Source organism: Gopherus flavomarginatus, chromosome 25 (genome assembly GCF_025201925.1).
Source record: "Gopherus flavomarginatus isolate rGopFla2 chromosome 25, rGopFla2.mat.asm, whole genome shotgun sequence".
In the NCBI taxonomy this organism is placed as follows: Eukaryota; Metazoa; Chordata; order Testudines; family Testudinidae; genus Gopherus; species Gopherus flavomarginatus.
In genome coordinates, this window is record NC_066641.1 from 3533788 (window position 1) to 3558188 (window position 24401).

Here is a 24401-nt window from a genome sequence, read left to right on the forward strand (position 1 = left end):
CAACTTCAAGCCATTGGATTGTGTTATACCTTTCTTTGTTAGATTGAAGAGCCTGTGACAAAAGTTTTGTTCCACATGTTGGTACTTATACATTGTGATCAAGTCATCCCTTAACCTTCTGGTTTTTAAGCTAAATAGGTGAGAGGGACTGAATCACTATAAGGCCTGCTTTCTAATCCTTTAATCGTTCTCGTGGCTCTTCTCTGAACCCTCTCTAGCTGAACTGTGGATATCAGAACTGTACACGGTATTCCAGTAGCAGTTGCACCTATGCAGTGGTGTAATCTCCCTACTCAATTTTACTGCTAATAAATGTCTAATCTGTCTATCCCTGGAGGCTAAGCTACTAAAAGACACATTGACCTTTGGCATCATATTATATGTTCTTCCATATGCCTGAAATAGCTGATCCGTGATGCTCCTAGCTGGTTCCATAAGCAAGCTAGGACTTTGGACACAGCTACTGTGAGCGACATTGGAATTTAGGGATGTAAAATAGTAAACGATTAACTGGTAAGCATTAGTTTTACCAGTTAACCCAGCCTAACCGTTAACCTCCAGCCCATGGAACGCAGTATTCCAGATAATCTCTTCTTCCTCTAGATCCAGAGCGTTCCCATTAAATCAACAGCTGAACGAGGACTAGATCTACCGATTCAATTCTACGATTGTTTAAGAACACTTTTCAATGTCCATAAAGCCACAGTCCACAACCAAGGAAGAAGTTCTTATTTGTTAAAAAAAGACCTGGTTTAGAGAGGAAGGGAAGGAAGCAATGAAAAGAATACATAACAAATGGAAGATCGGGAATGTTGATAGTAACAAATATAAATCAAGACTGGATGTTTTTCTAAAACCTCTCCTCTAGAAACTATTTTGAGGCAGTTCTCTGGCCTGTGTTATACAGGAGGTCAGATAGTCACAATAGGACACTTTCTTATATTCATAGATTCCAAGGCTGGAGGGGACCATTATGATCATCTAGTCTCACCTCCTGTATAACACAGGCCAGAAAACATCCAATCTTGATTTGAAAATTTGTTTTCCTCTTGGTGTGTACAATGTGGGCTCCGTTATGTATGGTTTTCACAGCGGTGCTGAAGGGCAGAGCAGCAGTTCTCTCCTTTGACAGCTAGAGGACAGGACAGCTTGTCCTGTTTTTGCCCTTTGTGACCCTCTGGCCTAATAGTCTGAGTCTTTCCAAAACCGGTCTTGCTGCTGGCAGAATTAGTGGTTCCCACCATACCACTCACATTGTTTGTTTTGGATGTGGTTCTTGACACATACAAGGTAACTGTATTGGCTCACTTTATGGAATATATAAAGTGAGTGGAATCTGAATGGGGTCTCGTGTTACTCTGTTACAGGGATCGGCAACCTTTGGCCCGCCAGGGTAAGCCCCCTGGCAGGCCGGGCCGGGCCAGTTTGTTTACCTGCCACGTCTGCAGGTTTGGCCGATCGCAGCTCCCACTGACCGTGGTTCGCCGTCGCAGGCCAATGGGGGCTGTGGGGAGCAGCGCAGGCCAAGGAATGTGCTGGCCACTGCTTCCTGCAGGCCCCATTGGCCTGGGACAGCGAACCACGTCCAGTGGGAGCTGCGATCAGCTGAACCTGCAGACGCGGCAGATAAACAAACCGGCCCAGGCCGCATACCAAAGATTGCTGATCCCTGCTCTATTAACTTTGAGAAAACATTCAGAAAAACCTTTGTCAATTCAATTGGATTTTTACTCTGGTCTTTACACCTTAAATACTGCAATGGCAGGTACATATTGAGAGGGAACTTTGGCTTCTTGACACTTAAGGTCTTTATGCCCTCACATTCTTAGGAAATGCTGTATGGTGTTTGCATTAGAATATGGAAATCTGGTTCCCTTTCTGAATGGTTACTAGTTCTGAATGTTACATTACGCTATATGTTTAGTATTTCAAGTCTGCCACTTGTTTGTACTGAAAAAAAAAATCTTTCCTGATTCAATAGCTGTTGATTGACTCTAATTCCCATTTCTTCCCTCTCTTCCTTTGATAGGCAAGTCCATGAGGTTCAGTCTTACATGGGGCATCTTGAGACCTCCGACAAGCAGTCAGTACACTGTAAGTTAACAACTAAATCCGGCAACTCAACTGTTGGTGTGATCTAATGGTCTTGGGTCGTGTTTCCTATTAGCATTTAAACTCAGATGTTTAGGATTCCATTAGCTGTTCTTTATGAAAGGAGTTCAGTCTTTGCCTCCTGGGAATGAAACAACGGTCCACATCACAAAACTAAAATCTAATTACTCAGTTCATTTTAATGTTGGATTTAAATAAAGCCAAGGCTTTCCGAAGGGTGGGTCAGAAAAAGACACAGTCCCCATGTGGCCTCTGCCCTAGTCTGTCCCTCTCAGTAGCCCTTCTGAACTCCAGTCTGTGTGACCCTTCCGCCCCCCCCCCCCCCCAGCAACCCTGTGTGCCCCACTCTGTCTGGCCTCCCGCCGGCAGGGCACAGTGAGGAACAGGTAGCTGTTTGCTGTGGCTGGTGAGCTGGCTGCCCTCTGTTCTGGCACCACAGCACTCTCTGGTGGGCAGAAAGTGTAACTGCAATGTCTCTGTCAATGTATTTTCTGTGGAGAGAAAAACATCTGCGGGAGAAGTGGTTTCTGTGCATGTGCAGTGGCACAGAATTCCCTCAGGAGATCATCCATACTGAAATCATCTCTACTGCCTTTTTAAAATATAGGTACAATGTTTGCTACCCTCCAATCCTCTACTATATGAGTACCTATTTTTGGTAGCAGCTCAACCACATCATACTAGGACTCCTTTAAAACACTTGGATGTACCTTGTGGGCCTGGTAATTTATTGCTTTTTAAATTACCAGACTTTTCCAGCCCTCTTGTTATTACATCTCAGTCTCTCATAGTACTTCATCTTTATTACCAGAAAAGATCCAGGTGTATCTCCCTAATGTGTGCTGGTAAGATTGATGCAAAGAAATAACTTAGTTTGTCAGTACTGTCTTACCTTCCTCAGTTGGTAAAGGTTGTATATGACACAGAGTAAAGAGCACAGAGTGATCTGAATCACCAGCTTAAATGGTCACAATCTATCACAGTGCATTTGAACATAGTCAAACCCGAGCTGTATACCTGGGAACAAAGAATGTAGGTTATACTTACAAGTTGGGAGAAGCAGACTAAGAGAAGGGCTTGGGGGTCATTAGACAATCACCTCAGCAGGAGCTCTCAGTGCAGTGCTATGGCAAAAAGTGCTGAGATGATCCTTGGATGTATTCAAAAGAGGAATATCAAGTAGAAATAGGAACGTGATTCTGCCCCTCTACACAGCTTTGGTAAAACCGCTACTGGAATACTCTGTCCAGGTCTGGTGTCCACGTTGCAAGAAGGATGTGGAAATGTTAGAGAGTTCAGAGCAGCCCCACAAAAGTGATCCAGATGCTGGAAAATGAGCCTTACAATATGAGGTTTAAGGAACTCAACTTACTCAGTTTATCAAAAAGGAGGTTGAGAGATGACTTGCTCGCTGTGTTTAGGCACTGACACATGGACAAAAGCAATGACTTGGCGGTGCTTGCGGGAGGGGTGTTCAGCCTTGCAGGCAAAGGCAGAACAAGAAACAATGGCTGGACGTTGAAAGTTAGACAAATTCAGCCTTGAACTAAGATGCAGTTTCCTAGCTGTGAGGAAGGTTAAACATGAGAACAGCTTACCAGTGGAGGTGGTGAACTCACCATCACTTGAAGTCCTTAAAATGAGATCAGATATCTTCCAAAAATATGTTTCAATCCATTTTATTGGAAAAATTCTACTGCCTGAAAGGGGGAGAAGGGAGGGTTGGATGGTCATGATGGTCCCTTCTGGCCTTGGAATCAGTAAATCTATTAATTCATTCCCTGCCTCCATGGGCTATGGAAGGAACAGGAAGCTCTGCATGGCCCTGAGCATCCTCAGAAGACTTGTAGCTCTCCCGGGTTTCATAGTATCCCATTGATTTTTGTAGTTCCACAAGGCTTCCGTAACGTCAGAGTCCTTATCTGCTGTGAGGCATTGCCTGCCTTTGGTTTTAAGCGGCTCTCGTTTCTATAAGGAACATTTATAGTTCTTGTTGCCCAAGTGCCTCTTTTTATTAATCTGTGACATCAGTGGGTTTCAGAAGTTTGTGTTCTTTTGCTGCCCCTGCTCTAGGTCAGTTTTGTTTTTTGTGTCCAACCCTTTATTAGATTCACAATTAACCCTATCCTAGACGGATGTCTGTCTGACGTGTGTGCTCCTTGGCCCCTGTCAGCTTTCCTCTGGCTGCTAGTTTAAACCTCAGTCAACAGGGTCTTTATTTTGTGTGCCACTGTCTGCTTCCATTTTGATTAAAGGAGGGGCCCCATTCCTAAATGTATAGTTGTCTCCTTTCCCCAGAAGCACCCTCAGCCTAGGAAATTGAAACCCCTTTTCTCTACATCATCGTCTCAATCGTGCACTGAGATCTGTAATTCCGTTTGCCTAGCTGAACCCACATGTGAATTGGAAGCATTTCAGAGAGATCTACCACAGAAGCCCTGGACCTAAGCCTTCTTCCTAGTAGTCTCAATTTAAGGAATTAATTCAAGGAATTCCTATGTCCTGTGTTATACAAGAGGTCAGGCTAGATGATCACATACGTCTCTTCTGGCCTTATAAGTTGTAAACTTAGCTGCCAAAAGCCTCTTCCCTTACATCTTGATGATGGAGGTGAATTTCCTGACTATTACACTGGTGTTACAGATTCCAAAAATAAATATATAGAGTTGATTTTTGCCTCTGCAGGTGAGCGCGCACAAACATACAAACTTGTACTTGAGAACTTGTTCTCAGGAGAAGTTACGCAAATTCAGGTCCCTGTTTGCTTTTCAGAATTTAATCTATTCTAAGTTTGTGGAGGAGGGGAAAATCCAGGGTTTGTTGCTATTTTTTTAAATGATAGTTGTATCATCATTACACCAGTAATTATATAATTAAATTAGATTGTGGGGCCAGGATTTTTGTATTTGTAAAACAGTAAATACACTGCTCCATAAATCCAGTGAGGCATACAGCACACATTCTTGTGAACTTGAGGAATTCGTAAGGGCAGTGCTGGTCTTTTGGCTGAAGAGCAGGTCTGGACGCTGAAAGATCTGGGTCTTATTCTCCACTCTCTCTGTGTACTCTTTGGCAGGTCTCCCTTTTCTGCTTTTGTAAAATTCGATATTAGGTTAACTAACCTATCTTGCAGGAATGGTCTGAGTCTTTAAGATCCTTGGGTGGGAGGTGCCACAGAAGTGCACATTTTATTGAACAATTGACACAGGGGTCACTGAGCCAAACATGCAGGCTCATTTTCTTTGCCTTAGCATGCTGTTTAATTTTGGCTGTTTTGAGGCTGTAGTATACAATGGACCAGATTTTTAAAGTTATCTAGATGTTGAACTCTGATTGTTTTCAGTGAGTTAGGGTTAGGGAGTTAGGCACCTAAATATCTTTCAAAATCTGGACTAATGTGTCTCCAGTTCCTTAAGAGACAATGCATTGTATATTTAGTCTCTTCCAACAACTTGTTCCTCTTTTTTTCTTACAGTGGTAGAAAATGAGATTCAGGCAAGAATAGACAGGATATTCAGCAACCTGGAACGCCTGGAGATCCTGTCCAGCAAAGAACCTGCCAACAAACGGCAGAATGCCAAACTGTAAGTGTGCGCTTTCCTTTGCCTTCCCTAGCATCTTTCAGTAGAGGATCTCAACTTTGCATTATTGAACCTCCTTATCTCTGTCTTATAGTTATAGTGCCCATTGTGCCTCTGGCGTTTAGGGCAGCAATGAAGCTTGCCCACTCCTGTCTGTTTTTGGCAAGCCTTTCAATAGTTCACCAGCTGTGCCCCAGGTTTTTCAGCTCAGCTTCTACAGCTCTTCACCACATTGTTTTAGGTGGCCTCATTTTCACTTGCCTTCAGGTATCCATCTGTTTCCTGTTCTGGTGGTAGAATCAGTTTCCATCCAAACCACATGGCCAATCCATCTCCAGTGCCTTCTGGTACCGATGGTGCTCAGATCTACTTGGCTGCACTGTGTGAATGGTCGTGGTTTGAGATTGTTCTGAGCCAGAAGATACGGAGGATTTTTCTGAGGCAGGTTGTATGGAATGAAGACAGTTTGGACATGTCATATTTTGTCATTCTCCAATATTCTGCACTATAAAGTAATGTTGAAAGTAAGCAGTTCTGATAAATCTTGAGTTTGGTTTTGGTGTTGTATTTTGATCATTTCCAGACTGCATTTAAGCCCCTAAAGATGTTCCTGGCTTTATTGATTCTGTGTCTGATGTCCTAGTTTGTTCCAGCATCCTGGCTGCTGCTGCTGCCTGAGTATGTGAATGTTTGTTTCTACATGGAATCATAGATTATTAGGGTTGGAAGGGACCTCAAGAGATCATCTAGTCCAACCCCCTGCTCAAAGCAGGACCAACCCCCAAATGGCTCCTCAAAGATTGAACTCGCAACCCTGGGTTTAGCAGGCCAATGCTCAAACCACTGAGTTATCCCTCCCCACTCAAGCTATCCCTCCTCCCTGGGTGAGAACGTGATCCGCTGTCTGTACTGGTGATGGTACATGGTTGATTTTCAGTCCGATTTGCTGGCTGAATGTGTTATCGGGTGGTTTTTTCTTGTATATGATGTTGATTAGGTGGTTTTGCTGTGATTTGTAGTCTCTCAAGTTTTTAATTTGAAAGAGTAGCTCTTGTTCTCAATTTTCTGCTCATACAATGGTAATGAGAAGCATATCTCATGTCTGATTCTAGTCAGAAAATTTGTTCTATAAACCTTGCCTCACACTTCACTCCAGTGCTGCTCTTCAACGTGTAGGGAACTTTGAAAATCCTGACCTTAGGCAGAGGGCTTTAATAAAAGGCATTTTCAGAACCCTGTTCCATTTCACTAATGGTGAAATGATGCATCTGGAATCATGGGCCAAGAAGTAAACAAGAAAAACTGTTCAATTCCTACCTTCAAAAATCTATCTGAAATTAGCTTTTAACTGCTAGTCTGGAGGCAGTCTAGTCAGGGAGCATGCCTGAGGCAGTCAGGAGTCTACTTCTGATTTTGTCACTGACCATGTCTAAATCACTTCTCTGTTTTGCTGCACAACTGAGGCACCGCAGGTATTATAATTCTTGGGTGTTGAGACTTCATTAATTTGTTCTATAATGTTCTGGATAAGTACAAAATACTGTTTTTAACCCTGATCATAGTGAATTTTTAATATCCATTCACAAATTGAAGACCAAGAAAGGTTTCCTGGTTGCTTCCTTTTGCATTATAGTGGAATGTCTGCTCTGCTATAGTTAAGGTTGAGAACTCTTTTCTGTTTAAAGGTTGACTCTTAAGTATTATAAAATCCACATGCTTACTCATAATGCGCTGAAATTTGGTGTGCCTCACTGAGGAGCAGGGTAGGATTAGTGACCCAAATTTGAGGGGGTTTGAGCAAGAGGTTCCCAAGATACAGCTCCAGGACAAAATAGGATTTCTTAAGGCTGACAGCATCTACTAACTTTTTTGCACAGCCACAGGGATCACACAGAGGTTCTGATTGGGGCTGAAATGGTCTCGGTTGACATTTACCCCAGCTAGTGTATGGCACCCACTCCAACTTTGAGGGGACAAAACTGAAAACTGCATTAAAAAGTTAAGTTGTCTAGATAGGTGCATTCCTAATGCTTGTGAGCCAGATGAATTATGCTGTGCATTTGCAGACAGAATACCCACAAGGTTTGCTAGCCAGCCAGGATTTATAGGACCTAAGGGCTTCAAGGGGGCACGTTACAGCTGTTGAATCTTAGCAACATCCAGGCATAGTAATTTGAACCCAACCCTTGGCAGAAAGCTGAAAATGAAATGTAGCTACACATATGCTGACCGGTGGGAGCGACAGCTGATGTGTTTGAAGCTGTGGTTGTCCAGGATTTCCCCTGGGGTGGAGAGGCAGGGGTTGGTGTGCTGGCCCTGAGGCCATGTAGGATGCTGAGGGTGGGTGTAGGGAGGCGCAATGCCGCAGTTTGACACGACTGCAATGGCATTCGAGCCCAGGGTTGTTGAACCTGGAGATCCATAAGAATCTGCAGCATCCGAGTTTGCTGATGGAAAAGCTCCATTATGTTCTAGTGCATCTCACTCTCCTTTTCCTGAGCCTTTCCTCTGCCTGGTCTTTCCTTCTCTGTACGGTCTGCCATATTCACCCTCCAGGCCCTCTGTCAAGATCTGATACAGCACCAGTTGGGAGGGTCTTGCAGAACATGTCCTCTCACCATCCTCCTTTTTTCTCCTTATCTAGGTCAGTCATTCCACTTATATGAAGAGAGTTCTCTGGTTTTACACTGGACTTCTGCCCTCGCCTTGGCATGGGCTTCTATATTTATATTACAATTTATGTCATTCTGCCAAGCACGAAATGCTATTCTTTTCTCATTAATGCATTGCTCAATTTCAGCATCATTCTCATCAAACCAGTCCTGATGTTTTCTGGTTTGGTAGCCTATGGTTTCCTGACAGGCATTGATGATTACTGCTCTCAACTGGCTCCAGTGTTCCTCAATTTCTTGCAGAAACTCTGATGAGAGCTTTTCTTCTAAGACTGCTTGGAAGTGGTCACGCTTAATAGGGTCCATCAAATCTTGACTCTTCAACTTACACCTGACCTGCTTGTTTTGCGGCCTCCATTTGGGAGCAATCTTAATTTTCATTGTGGATCGAATAAGGCTATGATCAGTCCAACAATCATCAGCACTTGTCATTGCTCTTGTGAGAAGTACGTCACTATGATCTCAGGCACGAACTATAATGTAGTCGAGGAGATTCCAGTGCTTTGACCGTGGGCGTCACCAAGATGTTTTGAACTTTTCCTTTTGTCGGAAGAGAGTGTTCGTAAATAAGTTCATGTCAGCGCACTTGGTCAGGAGTAGAATTCCATTTGAATTGTTTTTGCCAACTCCTTCTTTCCCGATTGTTCCCTTCCACAGGTCTGAGTCTCGTCCCACATATGCATTGAAATCCCCCAGAAGGATGATCTTGTCTTCTGTAGGTCTCCGATAAAATGGTTTCCAACTGAGAATAAAAATCTTCCTTTACATTCTCATCGGCATCCAGTGTTGGTGCACAGGCGCTAACAATAGTTGCCTGTTGATTTTTGGTGAGCTCAATCTGCATGTCATAAACCACTCATTGATGCCAACTAGTACCTCGGAGAGACACCTTACGAGCTTGTGCTTTATAGCAAAGCCCACTCCATGCAATCAGGGTTCATCTATAGGTTTTTCCCCTTCAGAAATAGGTGTATCCTCCTTTCTCCTCCCTCACCTGTCCTTCATCAACTCTTCTCGTTTCAGACAAAGCAGTAATATCAATGTTAAACTGACTCAATTCACGAGCAGTAATGGCTGTACGTCACTCTGTTTGAGTTGTCCATTGTGGGGGGAGAGATAGCTCAGTGGTTTGAGCATTGGCCTGCTAAACCCAGGGTTGTGAGTTCAATCCTTGAGGGGGCTACTTAGGGGCCTGGGGCAAAATCAGTACTTGGTCCTGCTAGTGAAGGCAGGGTGCGGGACTCAATGACCTTTCAGGGCCCCTTCCAGTTCTATGAGATAGGTATAACTCCATATATTATATTACATTCATTCCAAGTTCCAAAGTTGAAGAGTTTCTTACATTTTCGACTGCTAAGGTGGTGATCCTGCTGGATGCGGCTATCCAGCCAGGAAAAATAGAGGCAAGACTATTTTCAGGGTACCTTTTCTAACCCCCTTCCCATGTAAGGTGAGCAGGGTGGATCCTAAAAAGGACTGCTCAGTCATGGGTGCAGCTGCCGAGATGCTCAGCGCATCTCAATCCTCGAGCAAGATGACTGTATCACACCCACCGCCTGTGTGTTGATCTGTAACTAGGAACTTCTGGATGTCACTGTCCTGTTCCCATCACCACTTGCTGATTGCCTCCCTGACTTTTGACTTGTGCAATATTATTTTTTCCAAAAACTGGAAGATGCCTGTGCGGGACTTCTTTTAAAGTGGGGAGACTGGTGCACAACAGTCACCACGCTACCCTTGACAGATAGAGGACTTGAAACCAATGGCACGGGCACCATGACGATTGGAGATCCTCTATTTTCTGCAGCCTTCATCCACCTTCACAGCCATTGTAACATTACACAACAGTATCACCTCCATTGTGCGGTTATCCTCCGTCTGCTCTGCTGTTAGGGTCTTCTTGGATCACACTTCATCTGGAACCTCATCCTTGACCGTTCTGCCATGGGTATCCCTAAGGGAGTACATGACTCCAGGCAGCATGGCTCTCAGGGTCATTGAGACATGCAAGCCTCTCCACCACTATAAAGTGGTGACCCATGGAGAGGGAACAACTCAAGAACAAATGGTGGACTGAGAAAGTGCAAGAACTCCAACATCTCGTGGACATCCACAATACATGTGGTTTCTTTAGTGCCACCAAGGCTGTTTATGGGCCAATTTGCTATGGTATGAATCCTCTTTGCTCTAAGGATGGAACCATACTTCTGGAGGACAACAAAGCCATCAATTCTCACTGAAAAGAACATTTTGAATATCTCCTTAACTGTAATTCTGTGGTTGCAGATGAAGTTCTTGAGCAAATCCCTCAACGACCATTTCGGGATGAGCGCGGAGACCCTCCTAATTTGTATGAGGTACACGATGCCACCAAGCAGATGAAGAACAACAAGGCAGCAGGTCTAGATGGGATCCCCACTGAAATCTTTAAAGACGGTGGACCAGAGCTAATTCGGCAGCTTTACCTGCTTATCCTTAAAATCTGGATAAAGGAGGAGATACCCAGTGAAAGGAGGGATGCCCTGATTGTCACCATGATAATTGCCACAATTCGCTTTATCCCCTTTCTTGAAGAGGGTATCTCCCTCCTAGCCATTGCAGGCAAAGTTCTGGCATGGATCCTTGCAACTTGCCTTCTGCCCTTGTCAGAAGAAATTTTACTGGAGTGACACATGGTTTCCAACCATGTCATGGAACTGTGGATATGATTTTCACAGCACAGCAGCTGCAGGAAAAGTGTTGGGAGCAAAACCAACCGCTATACATGACTTTTATTGATCTAACTAAAGCCTTTGTTTCAGTGAATTGTTGTGCCCTCTGGACTGTACTCTGTACGATTGGATGTCCTGAGAAATACATGAAAACGACTGTTCTGAGCAGCACTGGTTCTCAGAGTGAACCTTTCAAAGTACAAACAGGAGTCAAACAGGGCTATATCATCGCTCCAACCATGTTTTCAATTTTTATTACTGTCGTTCTTCACCTAGTTGCTGGGAAGTTTACAGCTGGCGTTGAAATCATTTACAGAATGGATGGAAGGCTGTTCAGGCTTAGCAGGCTGAAAGCCAAGAGTAAGAACTCCACATCATCTATTGTGGGACTTCAGTATGCTGATGACAACGCAGTCTTTGCCCACTCTGAGAAAGATCTTCAGACTGTCTTGAATGTGTTTGCCAATGCTTACGCATGTCTTGGTCTCACTCTTAATATCAAGAAGACTAAAGTGCTTTATCAACCCTCCCCAAATGAGGTATTACATGCCCCATCTATCAAAATTAATGGAGTGGCACTGGAGAACGTCAGTCATTTCTTCTACCTTAGAAGTCATCTTTCATCCAAGGCAGATATCGATGCAGAAATTCAACATCACCTGAGCTGTGCCAGTGTAGATTTTTCTCGTTTACGGCTCAGAGTTTTTGAAGATGACAACATTCGAACAGACACCAAGCTTCTTGTTTATCAACCGTTATTCTCCCAACTCTGTTGTATGGGTCCGAAACTTGGACAACCTATAGACACCACTTCAAAGTCCTTGAGAGGCACCATGAATGCTGCCTTCGTAAGATTCTGAAGATCAAATGGGAAGTCAGGCGCACCAATATTAGTGTCCTGGAAGAGGCAAAGACCATCAGGATCGAGGCAATGATCATCCATCAGCAGTTCCGCTGAACTCGTCATGTTGTCTGGATGCCAGATCATCGTCTCCCAAAACAGGTCCTGTTCTCTCAGCCGAAAGAAGGGTACCGTAACGTGAGTGGGCAACAGAAGCATTATAAGGACTTAGGGAAGGACAACCTAAAAAAGTGCAATATTGACATTGACACTTGGGAGACACTTGCCCAGTATCGCTTAAAATGAAATGAAATCCTACGTGATGGTCCCTGGCATTTTGAACTTGCTCGCCAACAAGCTGAAGAGGACAAGAGGCACAGGAGGAAGGAGAGACTGGCTTCAGTCATGGTCATCAGCCTCCTGCTGAGCCTGAAAACATCTGCCCTCATTGCAATAGAACTTGTGGTTCAAGGACTGGCCTTATTAGCCATCTGAGGACCCATAACTCCCATGGAAGATGATCATACTCGGTAATGAGTGATCACCCATCATGAAGAGAGTCCCCTTCAAGGCTGCAGGATTTTCTTGCCATGCTGTATTAGGAGGAGAACGTCACCAAACAGGTATAGTCTGTATACATAAAAGGAATAGTCAGGATAGTAGGAATGGAAGATTCAGAAATCCCCCCCTTCACTTGCTCCCCAAAAGTGTAAAACAAGGCTAGAATATTGACACTTCTGCTTTGGACCCACTCTCAACTCAAGTTATGGTGAGTATGATCTGCCAGAAACAGAGGAGGAAATTGCTCGGTTGCATGAATGTAGGGCAATGGTACTGAATACTGGCACCATGTTCCACAGGCGCTGGTGATTGTAGCTGATATCTCACTCCTGAGAGTAACCAAGGTAGAGGCAGCACAGCTGCTGCTGGCATCCTGAAGCTGCCTAGGCTTGTATGCCACTAGTTTGTTTATAGCAGTGGTGCCTGCCGAAGTTCTTGCCGCCTGGCATAGAAAGTGTCCTATTGCAGAAGAAGAAATAAGGTAGCCCTCCCTTCAATCCTCTCCCAAAAGGTTTCTAGAGTACCTCCAGGGAAGTTTCATTGAGATCAAAGAATATCAGGGTTGGAAGGGACCTCAGGAGGTCATCTAGTCCAACCCCCTGCTCAAAGCAGGGCCAATCCCCAGACAGATTTTTGTCCCAGATCCCTAAATGGCCCTCTCAAGGATTGAACTCACAACCCTGGGTTTAGCAGGCCAATGCTCAAACCACTGAGCTATCCCTCCCCCTCTCAGAAGGATTCAAAGGGACATCCCTGTGTCCATAAACAAAGTGTTCTGCGTGGGTTCCTGCTGCTGAACTCTGCAGGGGAATGACAAGCAGTTAGCAACACTCCCTCTGTTTGTTGTACCGCTACCTCTGCTGGCGTGAGTTAAGTTAATGAAAAGTTGAAATCTGTGTCCTGCTAATTTGGGGGTGCCATCCCTGCAATGGAAATTTTATTTACAAACTTACCTGATGTTTCTTCCCCTGCATTGGGCTTGCCTGTGCCTGATTGGCTGGACTTCCATGGAGTCAAAAACAGGTCCTGGCTCGCTCTCAGCTGGATCCCCTGGTTACCTGTCTCCCATACTCCTCTTCCTTGTCCACTTCCTTGCTGTTTGCAGCTGGGGCCTGTGACTTGAGCTCCTTGGAGATAGCCATGGTGGTTTGTGGGGTCGTTGTGGGGGTCTCTGCCAAGTATGGTATGCAGCATCTTGTAAAAGTGGCATGTCTGTGGTTCTGCACCCAATTGATTGTTGGCCTCCCGGTACGCCTACATCTTGAATTCTGCTTGCAGATATGATTGCCCCATCTCAAAAAAGATATATTGGAATTGGAAAAGGTTCAGAAAAGAGCAACAAAAATTATTAGGGATATGGAACAGTTTCGGTATGAGGAGAGATTAATAAGACTGGAACTTTTCAGCTTGGAAAAGAGACAACTAAGGGGGGCTAGGAGGGGTAAGATAGAGGTCTATAAACTCATGACTTGTGTGGAGAAATTAAATAAGGAAGTGTTATTTACTCTTTTTCATAAGACAAGAACTAGGAGTCACCAAATGAAATTAATGGGCAGCAGGTTTAAAACAAACAAAAGGAAGTTTTTCTTCACACAACACACAGTCAACCTGTGGAACTCTTTGCCAGAGGATGCTGTGAAGGCCAAGACTACAATAGGGTTCAAAAAAGAATTAGATAAATTCATGGAGGATAGGTCCATCAATGGCTATTAGCCAGGATGGGCAGGGATGATGTCCCTAGCTTCTGTTTGCCAGAAGCTGGGAATGGGCGACAGAGGATGGATCACTCGATGTTTGCCTGTTCTGTTCATTCCCACTGGGGCACCTGGCATTGGCCACTGTCGGAAGACAGGACACTGGGATAGATGGACCTTTGGTCTGACCCAGTGTGACCATTCTTATGGGTGTCAATAGCAGGGCAGGGGGTGGTCTTGCTATTGAGATGGGAGATGAGTGTGGTCTGGAGTTCTAGTGAAGGGCAAGTGAAAGTATCTATCGTGTTAGATGGTGTCATGCACATAAAAATGAAGAGATTGTAAAAAGGTTGGAAGTGTAAAATTTAGCAGTGTGTAGAGCAGGTGTAGGCAGCTCCTGTTTAATACAGTGCAAAGGCAGCGTCCAAGTATGTGTTAGGAGCATATTGAAGCATTGCTCAAAGAGGGCAGAGTGTAGGTTGGGTGGGTGTGTCACTTAAGCAGACTGTATTTCTTGGTTTTCACGTTTGCTGAGTTTGATATTCTGGAAGGGCATGAGACACCGCTGGGTAACTTTTACTCTGCATTAACAATGTTTTTTGTCAGTGAATTTTCCTTGGGGTTATTGTCTTTCTCTCATTGATTCTTTCTAGCCGAGTTGACCAGCTGAAATATGATGTCCAGCACCTGCAGTCAGCACTGAGGAATTTCCAGCATCGTCGTTACAGTCGAGAGCAACAGGAGAAACAGCGAGAGGAGCTCCTGGCACGCACTTTCACTGCTAATGTAAATATCCTTTGTTCTACAACCGGGGGCAGCCAAACATTAAGCCTCCTTTATATCAAGGTTTGGGGAGGAGATGGAGTGGAGGATACGGGATTAGACCATAAAGCAAGTGTGGGCAAACTACGGCCCGCAGGCTGTTTTAATCCGGCCCCCGAGCTCCTGCTGGGGAGCGGGGTATGGGGTTTGCCCCGCTCTGGCGCTTCAGCCGAGGAGCAGAGTCGGGCCATTTCACGCGGCTTCCAGAAGCAACAGCATGGTCCTGCTCCGGCGCTCCAGCCAGGAAGCAGGGTCAGGGGCCATTCCATTCAGCTCCTAGAAGCAGCAGCATGGCCCCCCTCTGGCTCCTACATGTACCAGCAGACGGGGGCTCCACTCTGCATGCTGCCCTCACCACAAGTGTCTCCCCCGCAGCTCCCATTGCCCGGGAGCTGCAGGGGCAGTGCCTGCAGATGGGGCAGCGTGCAGAGCCGTCTGGCTGCACCTCCACATAGGTAGGAGCTTGAAGTAAGTGCCGTCTGGAGCCTGCACCCTCGAGCCTTTCCCCGCACCCCAACCACCTGTCCCAGTCCTGATCCCCCCTCCCGCCCTCAAAACCCCTCAATCCCAGCCCAGAGCACCCTCCCGCACCCCACACACCTCAGCCCCACCCTAGAGCCCGCATCCCCAGCCAGGACCTCCACCCCCCCACCCCTGCACCGCACTCCCCAGCCCAGAGCCCCCTCCGCACCCTGAACTCCTCGTTTCTGAACCCATCCCAGAGCCCACACCCCCAACCAGAGCCTGCACCCTCTCCCACACCCGAACCCCAATTTTGTGAGCGTTCATGGCCCACCATACAATTTTTATTCCCAGATGTGGCCCTTGAGCCAAAAAGTTTGCCCACCTCTGCCATAAAGTGTCTGCTGCGAGATGACACAAATGTTTGTGAAGGTAGAAAAGGAAAACTCTGGGTTTGGATGTAGGGCAATATTTTAAAAGCAAAGCGAAAAGTGTTAAACGGCAAGCACAAAAGAGAGAGAATTTCTCTAGAAAGAAGCACCCCTGTTGTGCTTTTTGTAGTGGGGATCACTGTGATCTTACCTGACCTCTTGCATAACATGAGCCATAGAGCTTTCCCAAAATAATTCGTATCTGAACTAGAGCAAATCGTTTAGAAAATTGTCCAGCCTTCATTTGAAAGTTTCCAATGATGGAGAACCCACCATAAACCTTGGTAAATTGTTCCCATGATTAATAACCCTCCCTGTTAAAAACGTACAGGTTATTTCCAGCTCAGGAATATGAGAGTTTACGTTAACCCTCCACAGCAACCACGCAGATAGGCTTCGGAATGTCCTTTAAGAACAGCGTTTGAGTTGCAGTGTGGTTGGCAAGTGGTATCATTTAACAGCATTTTACTCACCTCCGTGCCAGGGACTGCCAGTTATTGCTCATCTGTCTGGGGTAAGATGGTGCAGTTGCAAGAGCCTTTCTGTGTAGCTTTAGTGCAGAACTTTTCTGATTCAAACAAGAATTAGGTGGAAACAGGCTTAAGTTTGACTCTGGGGTCCCCAACCTCCCTCTGCCATAAGCGTAACTTTCTTACAAGATAGCAGCTGCCCTTTAGAGTCTCAAATGCTGCATTTAAACGTTAAATACAGTTTAGTTCTTCGCTGCTACATGGGGAGACTCTACCACCATGTTAACACAGAGAAATTCTGCTCTGAGCAACATAGGTCAAGCTTCCAGTTTTCTGCTCCTTCTAGCCCAGGGCCAGTAACCTTTTTCAGACAAATAAAATACAGTTGGTTTTCTTGTCCTCATTCACTATTGAAAGGGAGGTCAAGCAAAACCTAGGCCAGCCGTTAAATTTTCATGACAGTTGTGCCAAGGCCAATGTAAATGCACCTCTCGAGGATTTAGCTTTTTGATTGGCCACCCCAAAGTTATAGATGGTTGTCCCATTGAAGAATACCAACGTGTAATGTAGTCTGTTTTTAAAAGTGACAGTTTTGGGGGGGCTATGAGTTCCATTGAGTTCCCCTGCAGATTCTTGTATCTTTACAAGTGCATTTTCCTAACACTGATTTTTTATCTCCTTGGTTTTGTGAAAAATCCACAGAAGCGAAAACTGACAGAGTAACATAACACTATCTGTACAAGGGCTGTCAGATGCAAAATGTAAACTGGAATATGGAGAGGTCATTTTCCTCTAAACTTTTTCAGTTACATGTTCAGTGAGACTTTTAACAACACATTTTAAAAAAGGAAATTCAAGGTGTCACTTTTAAAGCTCTGGCCTGTCTCGTTAATTCACAAATAGATACAATTTTTGCTTCAGCTGCTGCCATAGCACTTACCCTTTGGGACTCTAAAGTCCCTGAAAATTTGATAGCTTATGATCGATATAATTCTGCATTTTTCTGTTATCTTACGCAGTTGTGTTAAGCAAAAATGTGTGAGATAAGTACACCTCTACCCCGATATAACGCGACACAATATAACACGAATTTGGATACAACGTGGTAAAGCAGTGCTCCGGGTGCACACTCTGGCGAATCAAAGCAAGTTCGATATAATGTGGTTTCACCTATAACGCGGTAAGATTTTTTGGCTCTTGGGGACAGCGTTATATAGGTGTAGAGGTGTATATAACCAAACTGAATCAACCTCTTTAGGATGGAAAATGGTACTATTGAAAACTATAATATTGTTTGGGACCTTCTGTTTGATTCACAGATATTTAAATTTCATCTTTATGTTAAAGCGTCTACTGCGCCATCCTGTAGAAATAACATGATTTTATAGTATTAGCAGTATGCTGTTGTCCTAATGAAAGAAGAAAAAATTAGGCTTATGCCCTCTTCTTGGTGATTTGTGATGTATAAAGGTAGCCTGAAAAATTTCTTGCATTGGAAATTGAGGTCATTTTGCTCTGAAGCGTTATGGACTCATGGAATAATGACAATCCATGAGACTGATCACTGAGCGATTTGCAGTTGGACTCTTTCTTCAAAGCCATGAACACTTCATTGAAGTCCAGTGTCTAATAAAACCTTGGTATAAGGGATGCCTTTGCTACCAACGGCCCTGCTTTTCAAATATTCTGAACTCCCAAATTCCCTCTCCATTGACTGAAGGGAACCTCAGTTGAAATTTAAACTCCCTTTTTCTGGATATTGGTTTTTTTTAATAGCCAGAAGAAAGGTGTGGTCAGATGATAAACATGTTTAAAGCACCCTCAGCACCATATCAGTGTATCACTGTGATAATCATCAGAATCCGCTCTGGAAAAGTGCGATGCCACAAGCCTACACAGTAAAGCCATATGGCATTCTCAGGGGTCCATGTTGTTATTTAATTCTCACATGTTACACTTCCCATTAGAGTAAAAAGGGGTGATGCTGTTGCCATTCAGAGGACAAGGAAGCAGCTGAAACAGTCTTCCCCTACCCACTTTTTACTGTGCCTAGGGTGACCAGATGTCCCGATTTTATAGGGACAGACCCGATTTTTGGGTCTTTTTCTTATATAGGCTCCTATTACCCCCCATCCCGATTTTTCACACTTGCTGTCTGGTCACCCTAACTGTGACGAGGGATACTGTTTATAAAACAGGATGAGAGTGCATGATCTCTCTCATGGCTCACTGCCTATTTCCTGGCTTGTTTTTAATCTGCCTTATGTCCAGAGAAGATAGGATTCATAGATTTTTTTTTTTTTTATGTATTTTTTAAGGGTCAGAAGGAACCGTTGTGATCACCTACTCTGACCTTTCCCACCACAGGCCCTATAATTTCACCAGGATATTCTTGTGTCAAGCCCAGAACTTTCTGGTTGGATGTTTCTTGCTGAAAGAGATGTTCTAGCTCAGACTTAATTGATGAGTCCTAGAGCAGTGTGTTCCAATGGTTAATTATTGTTGCTGTTAAAAAAAATTGTGCCTTTGTTCTAGACCAGGGGTAGACAAACCTTTTGGCCCAAGGACCACATCTGGGTTCAGAAAGTGTATGGCGGACCATGAATGCTCATGAAATTGGGGTTGGGGTGTGGGAAGGAAGTGAGGGCTCCAGCTGGGGGTGCAGGCTCTGGGGTGGGGCCAAAAATGAGGAATTCAGAGTGCAGGAGGGGATTGGGGGTGGTGAGAGCTCCGGCTGGGGGTGTAGACTGGGGTAGGGCTGGGGATGAGGGGTTTGGGGTGTGTAGGAGGGTGCTCTGGGCTGGGACTGTGGGGTTCAGAGAGTGGGAGGGGGATCAGGCCTGGGGTGGGGCATGGGGGTTGTCTCGGGTGCAGGCTCCAGGCAGTACTTACCTCAAGCAGCTCGCAGAAGCAGCAGCATGTTCCCTCTCCGGCTCCTACACGGAGGTGTGGCCAGGCAGCTTTGCTATGCACTGCCCTGTCTAAAGGCGCCACCCCTGCAGCTCCCATTGGCTGCGGTTCCTGGGCAATGGGAGCTGCAGGGGCGGTGTTTGAGGCAGGGCAGTGTGTGAAGCCGCTCTGAGCAGTCCCTGACCCTGCTCCCTGGCTGAAGCACCGGAGCGGGGCAAGCCCCAGACTCGGCTCTCCAGCAGGAACTCGAGGGCCAGATTAAAATGGCTAGCAGGCCAGATGTAGCCTGCGGGCCATAGTTTGCCCACCCCTGTTCTAGACGGAATGTCAGCTTCAGTTTTCAGCCCTTACGTCTTATGCCTTTGTTTTTTTTAAAGAGCCCTCTGCTATCAGAAATCCTCCCTCTGTGGATACTTACAGACCATGATAAAGTGACTCCCTTGTAAATCCCCTTTCTGCTCTTAGTGGTAAATTCAGTGCTCCTTATTGTAGTGCCCTACTCTACATGGCCTTAAAGTGGAGGTTTCAAAAGCACTGCTTTAGCCTAGTTCTGCTCCCTTTTGGTCAGAGAGCAGAGTTAGACCGACTCTGATCTCTTTGGACAATGCTTCCCTCAAGCATTGTCAGCTTAGGCTCATCTGAACCAGTTTCCTAGTGTCGATGCCATCGTATTTCTATAGTTCATTCTCTTCAAAACAAAACAACTTCCCCCAAGATTTTCCCCCACACCCTGCTGATTTTTTGCCTGTCCATTCTGGTTCAAACAGTCGCCTAGGGGGTTGGCGGGGGGAGGAGCGTGACTCAGCAAGCTGGAGAGGTAACCAAGAAACTGCATTTCCCCACAGGACTCTGACACCACCATACCGATCGACGAAACATTACAGTTTAATGAATCCCTCCAGAATGCCCATCGTGGCATGGATGATCTTATTGGCAGTGGGACCAGCATCCTGCATGGGCTGAGGGACCAGAGAATGACACTAAAGGTGGGGCATCCCTTTTACCAAAAAGACCCCAAGTTTCTTCATTTATGGTGACCAGGCCTAATAGACACCCCTTGGTTTGTTTAAACCCAGCACTTCAGGTTCAAAGTGTGGGGCAACAGCAGTCCTGCACTTCAACTAACCTGCAAGTTCGAATCCTCGAAATTTGTTTTAGGCGGTAACAGACAATAACTTAAAACAACTTTTTGAGCTAGGATGCCTTAGCAGGATAGGACACTGGGAATCAGGCCCCTGGGTGCTGTTCTGAAGCTGTGCTGTTGACTCACTATGGGGCGTTGATCAAGTCACTTTCTCTTTCTATCTTGTCTACCCATTTGTAAAATGGGGGAAATAATGCATACCTTATAGATGGATTCTGAGACTAAGGCCTTGTCTATACCAGAAAAGGTTTGCTGGTATAGCTATAGCAGTAAACCCTTCTAGTATAGATGCAGTTTATTTGCCCGTGTAGCTTTTATACCAGTTCCCTGAGAGACATAAGCTATATCAGCAAAAGCACTTTTATGCCAATACACCTCTACCCCGATATAACGAGACCCGATATAACACGAATTTGGATATATCGCAGTAAAGCAGTGCTCCGGGGAGGCGGGGCTGCGCACTCCAGCGGATCAAAGCAAGTTCGATATAACACGGTTTCACCTATAACACGGTAAAACATTTTGGCACCTGAGGACAGCGTTATATCGGGGTAGAGGTGCATAAGTGCGTCTATGTTATAACTTATTCTGGCATAGCTATGTTTGGTGGTTTAAAAAACAAAAACCAAAAAAACACCCACCCCCCCAATCAACATAGCTAATCTGGTATATGTTTTAAGTGTAGACCAGGCCTTGATGTCTGGAAAGATCTTTGAGCTACTTATATTAAGGTTTCTGTAAAGTAATTGTCTTTTTTTTTTTTTGAGTTATCCGATAAAGATGCTGTCTCAAAGAGCCAGCACATGTAAACAGTCTATTCCTGTCTGAATTTCTGTATTGAAAGGGGCCATATCTCTTGATGTCCTTTGATCAGTAGGGCATTTTGCTCTTATTTTAAAGATTGTTTCAGGCTCTGTTCAAATGTGACAGCAGCTCAAAGATACAGAATTAACTCTTTTATGGGACATGAGAGAGAATGGGTTACCTAGGGAGGTGGTGGAATCTCCTTCCTTAAGAGTTTAAGGTCAGGCTTGACAAAGCCCTGGCTGGGATGATTTAGTTGGGAATTGATCCTGCTTTGAGCAGGGGGTTGGACTAGATGACCCCCCCTGAGGTCCCTTCCAATCGTGATATTCTATGAATGACCAGAGGAACCTGGGCTAGTGCAGAGTGGGGGGGCGCACAAATGTCATTTGAATCCAGAAGGCATCAACATGGGTTAACTCAGCATTTCTGGGTTAACAATTTAAGCTTTTACACTTACAAACTTGTTATATTGTGACAGCTTTCAAAAGTCCGAGCTGAATGTGGGGAGAATTGTTTAATTGCCTTCTTAAATGTTTTGACATTGCTTCCTTTTGGGGGACTGTGTTCCTCAGGCTGTCTATTGAATTACCATTCACCTGTACATCACTGAGTTACATCCAGCCCAGGTCAGTAAGAACCTAAAATTGTTACCATCTCATGGCTGTGCAGTGCTCATGGTCTCTCTGATTTCCAGGAAACAAGTGTTCACATCACCAAAAACACCATCAGACTTTGTCATGAATTGTCCCTCTTGCTGGCATTCTGCTCAGATAAACCAAGAACTAGAGTAACCAGACAGCAAGTGTGAAAAATCGAGATGGGTGGGGGGTAATAGGAACTTATATAAGAGAGAGACCCAAAAATCGGGATTGTCCCTGTAATCTGGTCACCCTACCAAGAACTGAATGAGCCATGGTGATATAGCTTTCTCACCCTGAGAGACATGCTCTCTCCAGGACTGAGGCATATTGACACAGAAACATGTTGGGAAGGCTCACGTTTGCTGCTAGCTATACTAGGCTTTTTCTCTGGCAGACGAAAGGACTCAGGGTATCGGTACTAAACTTTTTTATTAGTCCTGAATTCTTGCACTCTCACCTGTAAATAAGACTGGTTTCGTGGCCAAACCTTGAAAGTTCCCATCCTGGCTTTGAAAGAGTCTAGCCATAATGTGCTTACCAGCTGAGGAAGTGCCACATCTCAAATTTGCAAAGGGTGAAAGTGCTAGGGAGCAGTTTACAGTAACTCCTCACTTAATGTTGTAGTTAGGTTCCTGAAAAATACGACTTTAAGCGAAACGATGTTAAACAAATCCAATTTCCCCATAAGAATTAATGTAAATGAGGGGGTTAGGTTCTAGGGAAATTTTTTTTCACCACACAGACACACACACAGACACACAGTTTTAAACAAACAATTTAATACTGGTACATAGTGATGATGATTGTGAAGCTTGATTGAGGTGGAGGAGTCAGAGGGTGGGATATTTCCCTTACTGCTAAATGATGAACTAGCAATTGGCTGAGCCCTCAAGGGTTAATTCTCTCACTCTGCAAGGCAGCAGGAATGGAGGGAGATATGCGCATTTCCCTTAAATACACTGCCTTGTTAATTAGATCAGCTTGCTGAGACCAACCCCCTTTAGCAGCAAGAGGGAGTCCATGGGACATGCCAGGCATGGGGCACCAGGTTGCAGGCCCTCTTCTGTCTCCTCCAGATCCTCTTATTGAGATTCTGGGTGCATTTCTCACAAAACCTTTTCATTTTTACACTCCTTATCAATGGCCCCACAAGTCTTGAGACCTTGTCAACCTCCTGGCATTGGCCATCCATCAGTCTAGGAGGAAGAAGCTGGATGAGAGAGGCATATCTGACTGTAAAATCTTGCGTATATTTGTTAGATCGTGTATCTGGGTCACCCCCCAGAAGTTCCCTGACATGGTTCCCTTAACATCTTCTTGGAGTAGCAGACACTGTCTGAGATCTTAAGTGTGATGTCCCCTTCTGGATCCTTCATTCTGGACCTTTGATCTCACTCCTGTTCTTGATTTTTGTGTGTTTTCTATCTCAGTTGATTCCCAGGTGTCCTACTCCCTCTTGAGTGGTGAGAATTGTTGGTCAGTGGGGAGCTCCATCTCCTGTGTGGAGATCAAATAGGCCAGCACGTCTCCAGAGCTAAAACATCCTTAACGTGGTATGAGAAGTGCTGGGACACAAAGCTAATGGTTTGGCCTTTTTTTTTTTTTTTTTTTTTTTTAACTCCTTGTCACTCTCAGGGCACGCACAAAAAAATCCTAGATGTTGCCAACATGCTGGGCTTATCGAACACAGTGATGCGACTGATTGAGAAGCGGGCTTTCCAGGACAAATACTTCATGATCGGCGGAATGCTCTTGAGCTGCGTGATCATGTTCCTTGTGGTGCAGTACCTGACGTGAGCTGATAATTCGAGCTAGAGGAGAGAACCATTTGGATGAAGACAGACTGCCCTCCCCAAATGTACTGCTTAGTTCTTTGTGACCTTTGGGTTAGTCCTGCTCCGTAAACTGCAGTGTGTGCCAAGTGACACTCAGATGTAATCACATATGGGCCATGCAGAGGGGAGCAAATGTGGCTGAGGATGCCATAATTGGAACTAGGAGCCCAGCCTTTAATGTGGTTAGCCTGTTGCCTGTATACTGCAGACTCTAGTTACACAGGAGCCGGATGCAATGAATATTTTTGATCAGCTCTACTAGGAATGGTTGTGATAACCTCGTTTTTTTTATTGGGGGTGGGGGGGAGTGGAGAGGGGATGGAGGAGTTAAGAACTGTAAGGAAAAATGTGATGTACCTTCCCTGTGCTGGGGTTTTCTCATTGTTATTTTCCACATGCAGAAGCCTTGTGAGGAAAGTAACAAAACCCTACAGAGGCCTGCCCTGCAGAGCATACACGCATGGAGAGGGGTGCAGTGTGAATTCAGTGGTCCCCACATGGAAACTGACCCCTCTGCAGAGGTGGGGCGTAGCTCTCACAGGGACGGGCAGGATCACCGCAGCCGCTGCCAAGTTCCTTTGTTAGGGTAAAGACAGTTTTAACCCAACGTGGCTCTTCCTGCCTCAAGCTCGGCGGCTGCTGCTGCTGATCCCTTCTTTCTGAGTCCATTCCCACACCTCCTGCATGTCTTTGAAAGGCCTTTCCCA

The 24401-nt window shown here is 45.2% G+C and overlaps 1 protein-coding gene across 2 annotated transcripts; it reads left to right on the forward strand.

The window, feature by feature from the left end:
- Nucleotides 1–1981: 1981 nt before the first annotated feature.
- GOSR2 (golgi SNAP receptor complex member 2) lies at nucleotides 1982–24159 on the forward strand. 2 transcript variants are annotated; one of them, XM_050935000.1, is made up of 5 exons: nucleotides 1983–2094; nucleotides 5588–5696; nucleotides 14826–14958; nucleotides 20113–20253; nucleotides 23495–24159. In XM_050935000.1, exons 1-5 carry the CDS (start codon nucleotides 2055–2057, stop codon nucleotides 23654–23656), a joined length of 585 nt encoding a protein of 194 aa, XP_050790957.1. In that variant the 5' UTR covers nucleotides 1983–2054; the 3' UTR covers nucleotides 23657–24159. The 2 variants fall into 2 exon arrangements, with proteins under 2 accessions (XP_050790958.1, XP_050790957.1); XM_050935001.1 differs by lacking the exon at nucleotides 20113–20253 and having other exon boundaries at nucleotides 1982–2094.
- The last annotated feature ends 242 nt before the right edge of the window (nucleotides 24160–24401 follow it).

Bases quoted from the DNA above. Each gene is read 5' to 3' on its own strand.
- GOSR2 (XM_050935000.1), top strand. From the start codon at position 2,055: ATGGGGCATCTTGAGACCTCCGACAAGCAGTCAGTACACT. The intron at 2,095-5,587 runs GTAAGTTAACAA...TTTTTCTTACAG, and splicing joins CGACAAGCAGTCAGTACACT to TGGTAGAAAATGAGATTCAG. The intron at 14,959-20,112 runs GTAAATATCCTT...ATTTCCCCACAG, and splicing joins CACGCACTTTCACTGCTAAT to GACTCTGACACCACCATACC.